The sequence below is a fragment of the Colobus angolensis genome, unplaced genomic scaffold (assembly GCF_000951035.1).
Source record: "Colobus angolensis palliatus isolate OR3802 unplaced genomic scaffold, Cang.pa_1.0 Scaffold432, whole genome shotgun sequence".
In the NCBI taxonomy this organism is placed as follows: domain Eukaryota; kingdom Metazoa; phylum Chordata; class Mammalia; order Primates; family Cercopithecidae; genus Colobus; species Colobus angolensis.
In genome coordinates, this window is record NW_012117733.1 from 276156 (window position 1) to 292507 (window position 16352).

Consider the following 16352-nt stretch of genomic DNA (forward strand, 5'->3'; position numbering starts at 1 on the left):
AACTCATGCTGTTACACTGGCCTTTCCTTCTCTGCTTGCTTCGTTTGTACCCAGCCTCCAAGGCAGGGACACAGCACAGCAACCCGCAGGGGAAGTTCCCCAACCTGGCGGGGCCACTGCCCTCTCTTCACCTGCTGCAGTGGCCTGTGTTCATAGGAGTGGTGGCCGGAAGATGCTGGATGTTTTCTTAACCTCTTGTTAAGAGGGATCACGTATATTCTCCATTTCCTGCTTTGGTTAGTTGTTTCTTGCTTTTTACTCGTGATGTTTTATTTTTAGTACGTTTCTACCACCCTTGGTAACTTCTGTCTCTGAACATTCCCACTCCTTTCCTCGTGGCAATGCTTGCCCTTCCTCGGTTGCTCCTCTGTCTCCTCCATCTTCTGCGAAGTCCTGGGGTGGCAGGGCTCCCTTCCTACCGTCAGCTCCTCCCCAGATGACTTTTCTTGGCCTCTCCTTCACTCTGCTTTTCTCCAATGTGGAGGTTAGAATACCCCCAGTCCTGCTTTTCAGCCGCCTGTGCCCAGCAGGGCCTTGTTCTCTGTGGCTTCGGATGGTCATGCTGTGCACACGGATCTGAGCGCCCACGCCCATGGCATCACACATGGATCTGACCACCCGCGCCCATGGCATCACACACGGATCTGACCACCTGCGCCCATGGCATCACACACGGATCTGAGCGCCCGCGCCCATGGCATCGCACACGGATCTGAGTGCCTCTGCCTGTGGCATCACACATGGATCTGAGTGCCCGCGCCCATGGCATCACACTCACAACTCCCTTTCCATCCCCTGCAAAACATCTCCACGTGGCAGCAGCATTTCCAGAACAGAACTCACTGGCAGAACCAACAGAACCCGTCTCTGCTCTTCTCCGTGAGTGTCCTGCCTGACGAATGACGCCATTATTCACCCAAGTCGGAAGCCACGGCGTCCTCAAAGTTAGAAACTCTACAATAATTCCTGCCCTCCCACAGCCCCCCACAACCCATGAGTCACTTTAGTCCAGGCCTCCGCCTGTCCTCTTCCGGCCCCCACATTGCACTCAGGCCCTCCTCCCTGGCTCTGTGATTTCAGCCGCCTCCTACCTGCTCTCTCTGCCCTCTTCACGGGGCTTTGAGGTTATTTCTGTAAAATACAGGCATTGCCTTCCTCCTGATACACAGTAGGTCTGTGTTTCTTTTTTTTTTTTTTTAATTTTTTAATTTTACTTGAAGTTCGGGGATACATGTGCAGAACGTGCAGGTTTGTTACGTAGGTATACATGTGCCATGGTGGTTTGCTGCACCTGTCAACCCGTCATCTAGGCTTTAAGCCCCGCATGTAATAAGTATTTGTCCTAATGCTCTCCCTTCCCTTACCCCCACCCCCTGACAGACCCCAGTGTGTGATGTTCCCCTCCCTGTGTCCATGTGCTCTTATTGTTCAAGTCTCACTTATGAGTGAGAACATGCAGTGTTTGCTTTTCTGTTCCTGTGTCAGTTTGCTGAGGATGATGGTTTCCAGCTTCATCCATGTCCCTGCAAAGGACATGAACTCATTCTTTTTTATGGCTGCATAGTATTCCATGGTGTATATGTGCCACAGTTTCCTTATCCAGTCTGTCATTGATGGGCGTTTGGCTTGGTTCCAAGTCTTTGCTATCAAGTAGGGACTAAATTCCGTAACATGCCACTCAGCGACCCATCCTCTGTAGGCACATATGCTTCCAGGATGTGTGACCTTGGCACTTTTTAGGTGTAAAATCTTTTTTATTTGTACAGCTGTATAAAAGCTAGTGACAGAGTCTCTTATAGGATGGTGGCGAGTGGACGAATGTTGATAGAGTGTAAGAGTCACGGTTAGCTCGTAGTAGTCATTACTCAGTGAATGGAGATAGCTGGTATTATTATTAGGCAGCACTTTTCTCTTCATATTTGCCACCTGCAGGAGCCTGTGATCCAGCCAAAAGGAGCACTCGTGTCTGCAAGCCTCCTGATTTGGTTATTGGTGCTGGGCACCGTTCCACAGGGCTCTGCTCCTCTCCGTGTGCCTGACAAAAAAGTACCATGTTTTTACAGACAGTCCTGTGCACTTTGCTCACTCAGCATTTGCTGAGTAGATATGAGGAAGAAATAAAATGTGTATTCCTGAATGAAATAGCGATTTAAGATACAGCAGTCTGTTAAGAACTGCTGTTTGGCCAACCGAATTTGGGGACAGTGAGACCTTTTATGCTGGCAGCTAAAATTCAGAAACTCCTTGACAGGTTTGTCTGTATGACTGATGACCGAGTTCCAGCAAACTGCCCTCCACATCCAAGTCAACGGGGTCCTATTAGCATGCACGTTTCTCCCAGACCTAATGCCTCCGAGTCTCGTAGCCGTGTCTGGGAATCTGCATTTGCAAAGTCTCCCTCCCCAGATGTTTCTCGTGCAGCCTAGAGTTTCTAAAGCACTCAGTAGGTCAAATGGGGAAGGCATGGTGTGGTTCAGAGAAACCCATCTGAGCCCACCTGGTATGTTTAGGAGACCAGGTGCAGAACACAGCCCTTAAGTTTTTCCGTAACTGGCAAAAAGGTCAGGTGGTTAATACACATTTTGGAGATCTTTGCAAAACTCAAACAAGGGAACATGTGAATGTGAAAATAATTACATTTCAAGCCAGGGTGGGTGGTTTTAAAACCTTAAAAAAGAAGAAGCATGGCCTGTATGAAACCTTAGTGGGAGAAGCTGCTTCAGCAGCTGAGAATACAAGAACAGTATTTTCCAGGCAGTTAGAGCAGGTGAGCCGCAGGAGCTGTCTCGGGGAAGAGGCGTTTAACCCCGCCACAGGTGTTTGTTTGGAAGGCTGGTGCTCTGTTAGGTTTTGGAGGCCAGCAGCAGGACTGGCTCTGGCTGTCGTAAGTCCGTTGGGAATGATTTGGGAAGACTGTTGACCGGAGGCCGGGAAATCGCCTCTCCAGAAGGCTCTGCAGCAGGAACCACAGCAAAGTTCAGGTTTTTCAGCTGCCACTGTGATGCTTGTGACTTCCCGGTGAGCACGTTCTCACTGAAGGGGTCTCGAGCCTGCCCTCATCTGCCTGCAGGTCCGGGGTTGACCTGGCTTCTCCTGTAGCAGCAGGCAACAGCTACTACATGGTGGGAATTCTGCAAAAACTGTATGGGGCCCTAGCCGGAGGGAGACAGATGCTAGACACATACCCCCACCCAGAAATAAAAACGAGGAAGGAAAAAGATAGCCGCCTACCCCAGGTGCTCTCTAAGGCTTTGGAGCTGGACTGCCCAGGTTTAAATCCTTCAGCTGCCACTTACCGGCTGCTTGATTTCTTCCTGCACCTCAGTTTACTGATCTCTGAAATGGGGATGAAAACACCTCCTGTCTCTTAGGGTTGTTGTGAGGATTGAACGCTTGGAATGGAGTAAGCACTGCGTTTACCACTGTGTGGTCTCTCTCCTCTCTCTCTCCTCGCCCCCCACCCTCTCCCCACATACTTGTCCAATCCCATTTCTGTTGTTTCCTTCAGCCTGTTTCCTATGACACCTGGATCCTGCCCACCGTTTTTGATTTTGTTTTTGTTTTCTCAGGCCTTCGGCTCCAGAGCTGACCCAGGGAGGCTCTGCACACTGGGCTTCTTGGTAGGCATCTTTTAACGGAACAGGCCCGGAGGGCAGGTGGGGCTTCTAGCATCCAGGTCTTGCTTGTGGGCACTCACACCGGCTTTGCGTTCTGCCAGTGTTTAGCCTGTTGATCTCACGCTTGAGCCTGTCAGCATTTGCCGAGCCCTTTAACTTTCAGTGGGGACGTTTATTAGGCAAGGTGTTCCCTTAAATGCTTCTTTTCCTTCTTCTTATTCCAGCCTTTAACTGAGCGGAAGCAGTTGTGCCGATTTTCTTCCTGAAGGAGGAGGAATGCATTTGTCTCCTCGCGGTGGGCTTGTAGCCTCCCTCGCCCTGGGTCCCTCTTACCTCTGCAGCCCTGTGGCATCTCTCCCCACAAGCTCATGCATGCTCGTGCTTTCTCCTATGACTCGCTGGGAGTGAAGTAATTACATAATTTTAGGAGTCTGATAGAATTGTGTTCCTAGGAAGACACACAGGTGTCCTCCCAAGCCATAAGCATCTCCCTTTTTCATCCCAGGGCTCTGGGTAGCGTAGGTCACTGTCTCGATTATAGTCCCCTGTGTCATCGGCTGGGTGGAGCTGTGGTGCGGTTGCAGTGAGAGTGGCAGGTAGACCTTTGCATTCTGCTGAACCGGAGACAAGGGGGTAGCAAGCTGCAGAACTCTTAAGGTTCCAAAGAGATTATCAGAAATCTGTGTTCTTATGAATTTAGTTTGTGAGTATGGGAAGTCTTTGTTCTCTTAGAAAGCGACACCATGTTGATTGCTGTGTAGTTTTGTTTTCCTGTATGATAATTGGCCCCTCATTAATCTGACCTCTGCGGCAATACCGTATTTATGTGTGAGAGTCTTACTTTCTTCTCCAGGTATCTTTGGTTGTGTTGCTACAATGGTGGTGATCACGGAGGCCTTGGTTGTAAAATAGGGAACTCATTCACAAAGGCCAAAAAATCATAAAGGTGTATCCTGGGTCCGATTCTCCCACCACTCCTGTGCCCCCGGGCTCCAGCTACCTGGTTCCTTTCCCTGTGGACGCCCACTGTGTTAGCATTTTGCATTTCCTTCCAGATTTATTTTATGCACATATGAATATATGTTATCTCCCCCTTTTAAACAGATGGTGGCATACTATATATGCACAGTGTTCAGCATCCTGCCTTTTATACTCGGCAGTGCATCTTGCAGATCTGTATGTATGAGTATATTAAGAGGTGTCTGATTCTTTTTTATAGCTGCAGAATATTCCCTCACGTGGATGTACCCAGATTTACTTACGTGCTTTCCCATAGGTGGGGAATTAAGCTTCCTCATGGTTTTTGAGAGGAAGGTTCTGGATAAAAATAAACAAGTGGAATCCATACTGACCTGATGCCGCTTAGGCGAAGTCAAGAGATTGAGCATACTTGTGTTGTGTGTTGGGGATTTTTCGCTTGATCTTAGCCAAAAGGCCGAGAAGCGATGTGTCAGGATTTTTCTATAAAATGATACAGGTCTTCAGTGGAACATTCAGCTTTGCCTATGTACTTTTGGCAGTCCTCAAATCATCAAGGAGGAGCATTGTGGACATTCTTTCAATGGATTATTTGACATGCTCTTGGGTCTCCTATCTTGGAAAATAATTAGTTTGTTTTAAAAGATGGTTTTCTGAATCCAGCCAGTTAAATGTAGATTCGTAAGCTTGTTAAAGGGAAATGAAGACTGGGTACCCATTATTTGGAATGGGATTTGTTCAGGGTCAGGAACGCTTTCCCGGGTGATAGATAACTGACTTTTCCATCAGTTCTTATTTAACAGACACATGTGACCTCATAAATACTTGTTTAATTGAATGGGAAACTTGATCAGAGGATTCTAAAGTATGGTAAAGACGGACCTGCCTGTGTACTAATGTGTACATTGTACTGAAGTATATATATTAAAGCCATAATATGATGTGATGTTTGAACTAGCGGAACATTGGAAGATGGAAGTCGTAATTCAGGAAGGTATAAGCCATAAAGTTAGTTTTTTTGGGTTTTTTGTTTGTTTGTTTGTTTGTTTTTTCTTGAGAGGGAGTTTCACTTTTATTGCCCAGGCTGGAGTGTAGTGGCATGATCTCAGCGCACTATAACCTCCACCTCCCAACTTCAAGTGAGTCTCCTGCCTCAGCCTCCCAAGTAGCTGGAATTACAGGCACCCCCACCACGCCCAGCTAATTTTTTGTATTTTTAGTAGATGGGGTTTTGCCATATTGGGCAGGCTGGTCTCGAACTCCTGACCTCAAGTGATCCGCCCGCCTCAGCCTCCCAATATAAAGTTACTTTTATGCTTTCTTTTGAAGTACTACCTTTAATGACCTTGAAAATCTTATTTGTAGCTAAATATAAATCTGGAAATATAAATATATTTAGTAGATGAATCTAACCTGTTAGCAAAATTTTTGAGTAGCTGAGAAACGAATGCTTTTTGGGTCTGCGGAGGAGAAAATGACCTTGTGTACCAGGAACCTGCCCAGGGACCCACTTTGTTGGACTCTGAAGAATCAATCCCACACCCTTCAGGACAGGCAGAGGCACTTCCACACTGGATGCCTCTGGGGAGAGTTTCTTTACGTTTTGTCTGTTTTGAACATATTCTTTCTTGTTTGATTCCTTTAGCAATTAGGCTAAATATTGGTCAAGTCTTATAATATTAGAAAGAAACGATGTCTATTTATTTAATGTTCAAAAATAAACCCTATAAACCTCCTAGCATTCCTTTCAATTCTATATTCTTTAAATTATAGGGGAATTAAACATTTAAAAAGTTAAGACTGACAATCGTGATAATTGATTTGAGAACCAATCAAAAGTTCAAAATGATGAATAGCGATGATAGTATGTGTATAAGCACCTGCTGTCCATGCTCAGAGCACCTGAGATACACCAATATATTGGCTTAACTCTAAATTGGAACCCCACGTTTAGCAACTAACATACTCCATCTTCACCATGTCTACTTGATGATGAAAAGTCACAGCTGGTGGAGCTCGCACCAGATTTAGGACCATTTTGTGTTTGGTTGTTGGTATTTAGCTCCATGAACTTACGGTTTTGGGGGGGAGGGAGGATGTGATTCAAAATTCTTCAGATGTCATGAGATGACATGGATGGTAATGGGACTCACCGCGTTATCTTCTTTCCCTCCCTCCCTCCCTCCCTCTCTCCCTCCCTCCCTCCTTTCTTCCCCTTCCTTCCTTCCTTCCCTCCCTCCCTCCTTCCCTCCTTCCTTCCCCTTCCTTCCTTCCTCCCTCCCTCCCTTCTCCTTCCTTCCTTCCTTCCTTCCTTCCTTCCTTCCTTCCTTCCTTCCTTCCTTCCTTCCTTCCTTCCTTCCTTCCTCTGTCCCTCCCTCCCTCCCTCTCTCTCTCTCCCTTTCTCTCTCTCCCTTTCTCTCTTTCTTTTTTTCTTTCTTGACCGCATCTCACTCTGTCACTTAGGCCAGAGTGCATTGGTGCAATCACTGCTCACTGCAACCTTGATCTCCCAGATGTGAGCGATCCTCCCACCTCAGCCTCTCAAGTTGCTAGGACTACAGGCACCTGCTACCATGCCAGGCTAATTTTATATTTTTTGTAGAGACAAAGTTTCTTCATATTGGCCAGGCTAGTCTCAAACTTCTGGACTCAGGCAATCCTCCTGCCTCGGCCTCCTGAGTAGGCAGGACTACTGGTGCATGCCACCATGCCAGGCTAGTTTTGTATTTTTTGTAGAGATGAGGTCTTGCCATGTTACTCAGCCTGATCTTGAACTCCTGGGCTCAAGCAATTTGCTTGCCTTGGCCTCCCAAAGAGCTGGGATTACAGTCATGAGCCACTGCGCCCAGCCACTATGTTATTTTCATCTTAATTCTCAATGAGGAAACCAAAGCAGAGCTGGATTAAGGGGTCAGAGTCCATGGGTCACCGTCTATTAATGGAGCTCTTAACTCTTGATTCCTGGTTCAAAGTGTTTTTTTCTTAACTATTGATTTGGTGTCAAATGTGCTTCTTTTAACTGGTTCCAAATTTATTCTCTCCGTAGCCAGAGCTCCTTGAAACTTTTGCTGCTGTTAAATCCAGACTTCTTTTCTTTTTCAGAGTTTCATGGCTGTGAAACCAGGTCATCACAAGGCATGACTGTAATTATGAAGCAGGGTGTGATAGTCATCAGGTTCCACTTTTTAGTGGGATCTTTTAGACGTTGCTACATAAGTGACTTTTCCATGGCATGGCCAAAGTCTACAGGCCACAAACCAAATTCAAAACAAAGTAACTCCAAACTAATAAGCTGACAAGTTTCCTAGAGAAGGGCCTTGGCCATGTACACTGCTCATAAACCTTGTTTTTGAGGTTTACTGGTTCCGTTTAGCTGTGACGTTTGACTTTCTTTCATTGAAGGTTGCCTTTACTTGGTGTTGGGTGGAGCACATCGTGAAGGCTAAGATGTGGGCCCTGAGGTCCCACCTCAAGCTCCAACACATTCCCTTAACCCCAGAGCTGTTCTTAGGAAAGGGGGATGCCCGTTCTCTCTTTCAGCCAATCCTGCTCCAATGCCAATCTTTTCCTACAGTCCTTCTTCCTCTTTGATTTTTAGGGTGGAGTATCTTTGTTTTTCCAAACCCTCACTTTATTTGAACCCCTTTTATCCCTGCCTTTTTGTATTTCAAGCATTTGTGTCTGTGATAAGACTAAAGTCTCCTCTAAAGTCATCTCTTCCATACGGCTGCTGTTTTGTTTTTGTTTTTTGATGTATAAAGGAATGTTTTCCCCCATGTTAGGGATGCTCTATTACTGTTGTTCTTCTGTTTCTTTGTTGGTAAGGTCTGTTCATACCTCTTTTCTCAACTACTTCCCATGCAGGGCTGCAGACTCCTATTCCAGAGGTCATTGTTGATGTGGAATCCATGGACATCTTCCCAGTGGGCTGGTGTGAAGCCAATTCTTATCCTTTGACTACACCACACAAAACAGTCTGTAAGTAGTTCCCAGTTGAGGGGGGTGGTGGATGACACCAGTAATCTTCGTGAGTAAATCGGCAGCTTCATAAAGAAATTATAACCAAGTTCTAAAAAACAAATAAGACTTTTGATTTTCCACTGAGAACCCATGTTTTCGTGATCTCATTTAATCTTTAAGTGTTTGCATGAAATGATATCACAGGTTGACAAACTTCAACAGTGAGGGACAGTTGAAAGTCACAGAGAGGCAGAGAAAAAATAAATCATCACTCTCAGTTTTTTTATCCAATTCATTGTTTTGATGTGAAAAAAATAAGTTAGATACTATATTATTGTTATCATTTATTTAAAAGAACTGATTTTTCTCATGTAGCTTCTCCCAACAGAATCATAATTGGTTCCAGTAATTTACTGACATTCTTATAAAGACTTAGCCAGGCTAGGCACAGTGCCTCATTCCTGTAATCTCAGCACTTTGGGAGGCCAAGGCAGGAGAATGCTTGAGCCCAGGATTTTGAGACCAGCCTGGGCAACATAATGAGATACTGTATATACATTAAAAAAAAGAACTACATATATAAGTAAATTAGTCCAGCAGGGTGGCACATGTCTCCAGCTACTCTAGGGGCTGAGGTAGGAGGATTGCCTGAGCCCAGGAGGTCAGCGCTGCAATGAGCAAAGATGGCATGCAAGCACCAGTAGACTCCGGCGTGGGTGACAGAGTGAGACTCTGTCTCAAAAAATAAACAGTCTACTCTTAACAGTAACTAATAGCTGATATTTCAGCTGTGCTTTATAAAGCGTATTACCACACATCTCTTTGGTTACAGAAATACCAAATAACCCATATTAACAGTTAAACAACCCAGCAGTACACGCCCATTCATACATGTGTGCACACACACGCATGCACATTTAAATACATGCAACAATTTTTTTTTTTAGACGGAATTTCGCTCTTGTTGCCCAGGCTGGAGTGCAATGGCCCGATCTCGGCTCTCTGCAACCTTCCACCTCCCGGGTTCAAGCGATTCTCTTGCCTCAGCCTTCCGAGTAGCTGAGATAACAGGCATGTGCCACCATGCCCAGCTAATTTTATATTTTTGGTAGGGACGGGGTTTCACCATGTTGGTCAGGCTGGTCTCTTAACTCCTGACCTCAAGTGATCCGCCTGCCTTGGCCTCCCAGAGTGCTGGGATTACACTTTGGCCGTGCCTGGCCAACCGTGTGTTTTAACATATTATTGTAGGTTATTATCACAAAATGGTACCATTTAAAAATCTTCTAACCTAATTAATCATTGCACTTATTATTCTACCCTAATACATATCAGAAGTGTTATTTAAAATGATGAGTCCTTAGAGATTACAGGTTTTAACTGCTAAGGAGATTCCATCTCTGTCATTTTCTTGGTGGAATTTAGGCACCAACTTAACTTCTTCCTAACAGCCTGTTCTGTGGCCACTTCTGAAGATTTTCACAACATTGCTGGAAACACAGTTCCATTGCATAGCTGACTTCACGTTCCCCAGTGGCAACAGAGTTTCAGGGCTCCTTTAGTTAGCATTATTAAGAGCACCAGAGGACATTATGTGTGTGAAACAAGCAGGTAGTTCACATTAGAGACAGCTGGATTCTATGGGGTTCTCCTTTTCCTAAACCATCCTGCTCAATGGATCTGATTCAGTTGGAGTAATAGTTTCCCCTTACTTAAAAATATTTCTAAAACGTTGAGTGTACAACAATTATTTTAATATCGGGACATTCTTTCCCCCTGTCTCTTAAAATGATGCAGATTCTGGCCAGGCATGGTGGCTCACGTCTGTAATCCCAGCACATTGGGAGGCTGAGGCAGGTGGATCACCTGAGGTCAGGAGCTCGAGACCAGCCCGGCCAACATGGCACAACCCCATCTCTACTAAAAATACAAAAAATTAACCAGGCATAGTGGCACATGCCTGTCATTCCGGCTACTTGGAGGGCTGAGGCACGAGAATCGCTTGAATCTGGGAGGCAGAGGTTGCAGTGAACTGAGATCACGCCACTGCATTCCAGTCTGGGCAACAGAGCGATACTCTGCTCTGTCTCAAAAAAAAAAAAAAAAAAAAATGTGCTGTTGATTCTGACCTTGCTCAGCCAGCATGACCAGTAGGTTCTCCCCAACCTGAGTGTTGTCCTGGGGTTGGGGTTCCAATCTCCTTTGTCCTTGTTATCCCTCAAACAGAATCTGATGTCCTAGATCCTCTTCCTCCCCACTTCACATGGATTTGGGAGGGTGCAAGTGCTTTGGAGTTTTCTGGAGCACAATCATGTACAGGTTAAGGTAAACGCTGTGAAGTTTCCAAGGATTTTTGATCTGTCTGTTGTACTTGGCTCTTTCCCAGGGGGTCAGGGAACCTCACCCCGTTAACAAAGACCAGGGGAGACAAGTTCCAGGGGACCCACTTTTCACCTGACAGATCCTAAGTGTGGACCTTTTTGTAGTAGTAACTGGAGTTGAATGTCCGATAGTCAAGAGTAGGTGGGATCTTATTGAGTATTTTTCTTACTCATTTTTGCTTGCATTTCTTGCACATACATTTTGCTTTAAAGAGGCAAACTCCAACTCCAAACCTGCCAGACTCTAGCAGCTTTGGAAGTTTTGTTGGAATTAATGTATGCTTATGTTGGAAGATGTAGGATTATCTGAGCCAAAATTAGTAGATGCCAAAAGCTTTGGTCTATTTTTGTTAAGGTGATCCGAATCAGTTATAAATATAAACTGCAAATGTTCTTATCCAAATAAATCACTATTTGCTCATTTATGTCAATATTTGACCATGCGTGTTTGTGAGCTCCTGGTTCTCCTTTTGTGAATAACATGTTTGAGTCGACATGCATGCGTCTGACAGCACTTCGGGAGAGTGCTGGGATGGTCACATGATTTGCTTCATCACAATTTTTCTCGGAAAAAACTCATTCTGGATAATTGCTTGCAACAATTGATCTGAACGTGTGTGCTTATGTGAGGTACAGCAGGTGTTCTCTTTTGCTTTCTGAGATGCACTTTTAAAAATGAAGTAGCTGGCTGGGCGCGGCGGCTCAAGCCTGTAATCCCAGCACTTTGGGAGGCCGAGACGGGTGGATCACGAGGTCAGGAGATCGAGACCATCCTGGCTAACACGGTGAAACCCCGCCTCTACTAAAAAATACAAAAAACTAGCCGGGCGAGGTGGCGGACGCCTGTAGTCCCAGCTACTCCAGAGGCTGAGGCAGGAGAATGGCGTAAACCCAGGAGGCGGAGCTTGCAGTGGGCTGAGATCCAGTCACTGCACTCCAGCCTGGGCGACGGAGTGAGACTCCGTCTCAAAAAAAAAAAAATGAAGGAGCTAATGTAATGATCAGATTACATGAACTAAGTTGTACTAAGATCTGACATCTGGTGAGTTAATGTCTGTCCTGTGCTAGAAGAAACTGATAGGAAATTGTGGCGTGAGTGACATAACTTTTCAGCATTTAAATTACTACTTTAAAATGGGTACCTTTTTACTTTATAACCTATTTTTAAAAATGGACTTGCCCCACTAACAAAGCTGACTTTCTTTTTTCCCCTTTGCTTTTTCTACAGCACAAAAGAAGAGAAAGATTGCAGTTGTGCAACCAGAGAAACAGTACGTGTTTTTTCCCCCCAGACTGTACTGTGTACCGATAAACTGGAGCGTCTTTATGGAGGATGGGAAGCATGGCTGTTTTTATTGGTGTTATCTAGCAATAGCACCCAAGTAGAGGTAGCAGTAGAACATAGTGGCTGTTATTTGTTGTGTACCCGTTATGTGCAGGACACAGTGCCTTCTCCCCAACGCACTCACAGTCCAGATTCCCATGGCTCACTTTTTATTCCACTTCGACATACCTGAGGAGGACCCCAGACCTGCACACTAAGAGAAATGGCTGGCTGTGCTCGCAATTCTCAGCGTCTGCAGGGGCCCCACGTGGCAGGTGCAGTTGCGACTCGCAGCCCCTCACCACACTCAGAATGCTGCTTCTTACTCACCTCTCCTAGAGTAGCCTGGGTTTGGGAGGCAGAAAACTTCAGTCCAACCCCAGCTCTGCTGCGTGAACCTGAGCAAGTAGCATTGGTTCTCTGCCTTTCAGTGCTCTGGTTTATAAAATATGATTTGGGGTACTTAGGAAGATTAAATTAGATTCCATTTGAAAAAAAGTGTAGGCCTTAAGTTGTAGGCTGAACAAATACAGATTATGCCCTGTCCCCCATTTCAATTGTGATTTCCTATGGAAAGAGGGTGTCCCCCATTTCAATTGTGACTTTATGTGGAAAGAGGGTGTTAACAAAGTGTGTCCAGGCAGGCAATGTGTTTTTGAAAAGTTGTAACTGCTAGTAACATTTGTAGATACTGAAAAATATTTAAAATACGCTAAAATGTACATTCCATGCCACGTGATTCTGCTTTCTTAAGTAAATAAAAATACACTGATGGAAAGACAGCTGAAAACAGCGTTTTTCATGTGCAGTAGTCGAGTTTAAATTTAAATAAAATGAAATTGAACTGTAACTGCACTATTTGAATGAGAAGAACAGTTCTGTAGGTGTTTTTTTGTGGGTTTGCTTCTAAATGCAGTGTATGCGGCTCATAACCAGACTCCATGTTATCCACCTGATGTTGAAGTAGAGAGATTTCGTAACACACCTGTGACTGAATCCAGACTTGAATTCATCACTCCTAAATGCGCAACCCGTAGATTAACGGTTCTCGCCTTTCTCGTGTGTTGGTCACTTAGAGAACTTGGAGCACACGGATTGCTGGGCCCCATCCTCAAAATTTCTGATTCAGAATGTCTGAGATGGGGCCCAAGAATCTGCATTTCTAACAAGTTCACAGGTAGTGTCAATGCTGTGGGTCTGGGGACCCGTCTTGGAGAACCACTGTATAGATGGCCTTGCTAAGATCTCTTGTAAGGGTTGACTTTGAACTTAAGGAGCTTTTCAACCATGTGGTTTCTATGCCACCAACCTAGACACCCCTGTGAAATCTAATACACCTCTTCTCCCCTAAGGCTACATTTTAAAACACCTATTTATTCAGCAACATTTTTACTGAACTGTAACAGAACTCTGTCCTGGACTAAGCCTGTATTGCATTTGAAGACTCGCCAATTTATAGATTTTCTTTTAAGGTTTTATTTTTAGTGTGGCCATGACTCACAGGGGCCCGGAGGTCAGAAATCAAAGGTTAGTGGAAAGTGTTTTTCAATTAGACATCGAAGTGGAAAAGTCTGACTTTAATCCAATGTAAGATAACGTCTTTTCATGTTTAAAATATAATTGAAGACAGTATTACAATTCCATAGCAAGAGACAAGGCCAGAAGCAACCTGGGAGAAACTCACTGCTCAGTGCGAGCCGCTCAGAGGCAGATGTCTCAGGCTTTCCAGGGCCATCCAAAGAATTGGACAACTACTTTTCTGAAATGCTGTTTTCATCTGATCTTACTGGCATTGCTCCCATGCACACATTCTCTTCAATGGTCCTCTTATCTGGGATTTCTGGAAGAGTTCTTTTAAATTATGATAAGACTTTGGAATGTAGTAGTTCCTTCTAAAGCTTGTGGTCCCTGATAGTTTTATTTTCTCTGTTGACAGATTGCCGCCCACAGTGCCTGTTAAGAAAATACCTCATGACCTTTGTTTATTCCCTCACCTGGACACCACAGGTAATCGGTCCCATTTAGGGGTCTCTGTGCCTTCACAAGTGCAGCCGGGAGCAGAGACGTGTATATGTTTCTAGGTCACTGTGAATACATCTCAACATTGAGCCTATTCTGTTTTTCTCCATTGCCACTCATGGACGGATACCTACTTTTTAAAAAGAAAAATTTCTAAGCTAAATTCTCTGTGCCTCTTCTTTTCTGCTTTTTGGCCAGTAGTTCTAGATAGCTCTAGTCTATAGAAAAACGGTTTATGTGTGACTTGCAAATTAGGAGCCAAATTAGGGCTGTGTATCATGGGGAAAAGGAAAGTGTTGAAAATATCATCTCATTAGGCAATTTCTTTTTCGACATTTTATTTCGGTTCCACTTGCATTTTTCCACTTACTGTTAGTATTTAAGTAGCCTCTGGCTTTTGAATTGTTCCTTAAAACCCTCTAACGAGCTGGTTGTGAACAATATATGTTTTTTAATGTGTAAAGTCTTACATCCTACAATAACCTTTGGAAATACATTTGTGAGCTACCCTCTGACCATGAAGTCTGGTAATAGACATGTTTATACTTTGTCATACTTGATTAAAAAGTCTATTCTCTAAGCCAAAATGAAACCTGCTCTGAATTCCAGGATTAAAACCAACATGTCATGGAAGAATCCTACTAGGAGATTATCTTGGTAGTAAAGAGCAGTTTTATAAGTAGATTTAACTAAAATTTTGTTTTTCTACAGGCCCGGTAATCTAAAGGCAGAGTAATCCTACCAAAAAATGTCCATGTAAATTCTGCTGTAGACTTCATTATTTTGCCTGTTTTATATAATTCAAACTTTAGAATGGTTTTAAAAGAACCTTGCCAGCTACACTTTCATAGTCTATAATTGTAATTTTACTCCTTTTCTTTTGTATCCAGAAGAATAACATTTCTGCCTCCTACCTCTGCTGGTTCTTAGTTGAAGTCTTTATGAGAACAAGCCTTCCTAGACTGTTAAATTACCATCCCAAATTAATAGCAGTGGTTGTACAGAAATTCCACTGTGAGTGTTGCTTAGCTTGGCGCTTGGGTAGAGTCAGGATGGGGGCGGTGACTCCCTTAGCCAGAAGTGAAACCTCGTTCTACATTTATAGATATTAAGAAACTTTAGGCCCCGCATGGTGGCTCGTGCCTGTAATTCCAGCACTTTGGAAGGCTGAAGCAGACAGATTCCTTGAGCTCAGGAGTTCGAGACCAGCCTGGCCAATGTGGTGAGACCTCATTTCTACTAAAAAATACAAAAATTAGCCAGGCATGGTAGCACGTGCCTGTAATCCCAGCTACTCAGAAGTCTGAGGCAGGAGAATCGCTTGAACCCAGGAGGTGGAGGTTGCAGTGAGCCGAGATTGCACCACTGCACTCCAGCCTGGGCAACAAAGTGAGACCCTGTCTCAAAACCAAAACAAAAAAAAATTTCTTTTTCTTTGAGACAGAGTTTTGCTCTTTTCACCCAGGATGGATTACAGACACATACTACCATGCCCGGCTAATTTTTGTATTTTCAGTAGAAATGAGGTCTCACCGTGTTGGCCAGGCTGATCTGGAACTCCTGACCTCAGGTGATCCACCCGCCTCAGCCTCCCAAAGTGCCGGGATTACAGGCGTGAGCCACCACCTGTAAGAAAGAAACTTTAGATTGAGGTCTTATCATTTAATTATTCTGCTTGCCCATGGCATTGGAGACAGCAAGATCAGCAGCTCTCCCTGTTCCCTTTCTGAGTTGAAAGAAGAATATGGGTAATGTACACTTAAGCTGCAGTGAGGTCTACTTCACCTTCATCAGATTGGCAGGATGGAGAAGTGCAACAGGAACCAGTGTTGGGGTGGGTGTGGGACTCTAGGAGACCTTCCATGGTGCTAACAAGAGTGTCAGTTGGGGTAGTCACTTTGAAGAATGGCGTGCCCATGTTAGTAAAACTGAAGATACAGATACGCAGAGGTGGCCTAGCCAGCCCACTCTTCTTATGCAGCTGCAAGACTCTCTTGCCCACATGTAGAAGTTTTTCACAATCATATTCATGAAAGCACTGTTGACAGTCCTGAGAAAGTAGAAACAACTAAA

The 16352-nt window shown here is 44.6% G+C and overlaps 1 protein-coding gene across 2 annotated transcripts in view; it reads left to right on the forward strand.

Moving 5' to 3' along the window:
* Window positions 1-16352, forward strand: part of SFMBT2 (Scm-like with four mbt domains 2) — a 255408-nt gene that overhangs the window by 202179 nt on the left and 36877 nt on the right. Inside the window, exons 12-14 of one of the 2 annotated variants that reach the window (XM_011957049.1) lie at window positions 8460-8573; window positions 12165-12207; window positions 14197-14267. The exons of the other annotated variant lie outside the window; for it this stretch is intronic. Coding sequence (XP_011812439.1) covers window positions 8460-8573; window positions 12165-12207; window positions 14197-14267 — 228 coding nt within the window. The remainder of the gene's footprint in view (window positions 1-8459; window positions 8574-12164; window positions 12208-14196; window positions 14268-16352) is intronic. 2 annotated transcript variants of the gene reach the window in all.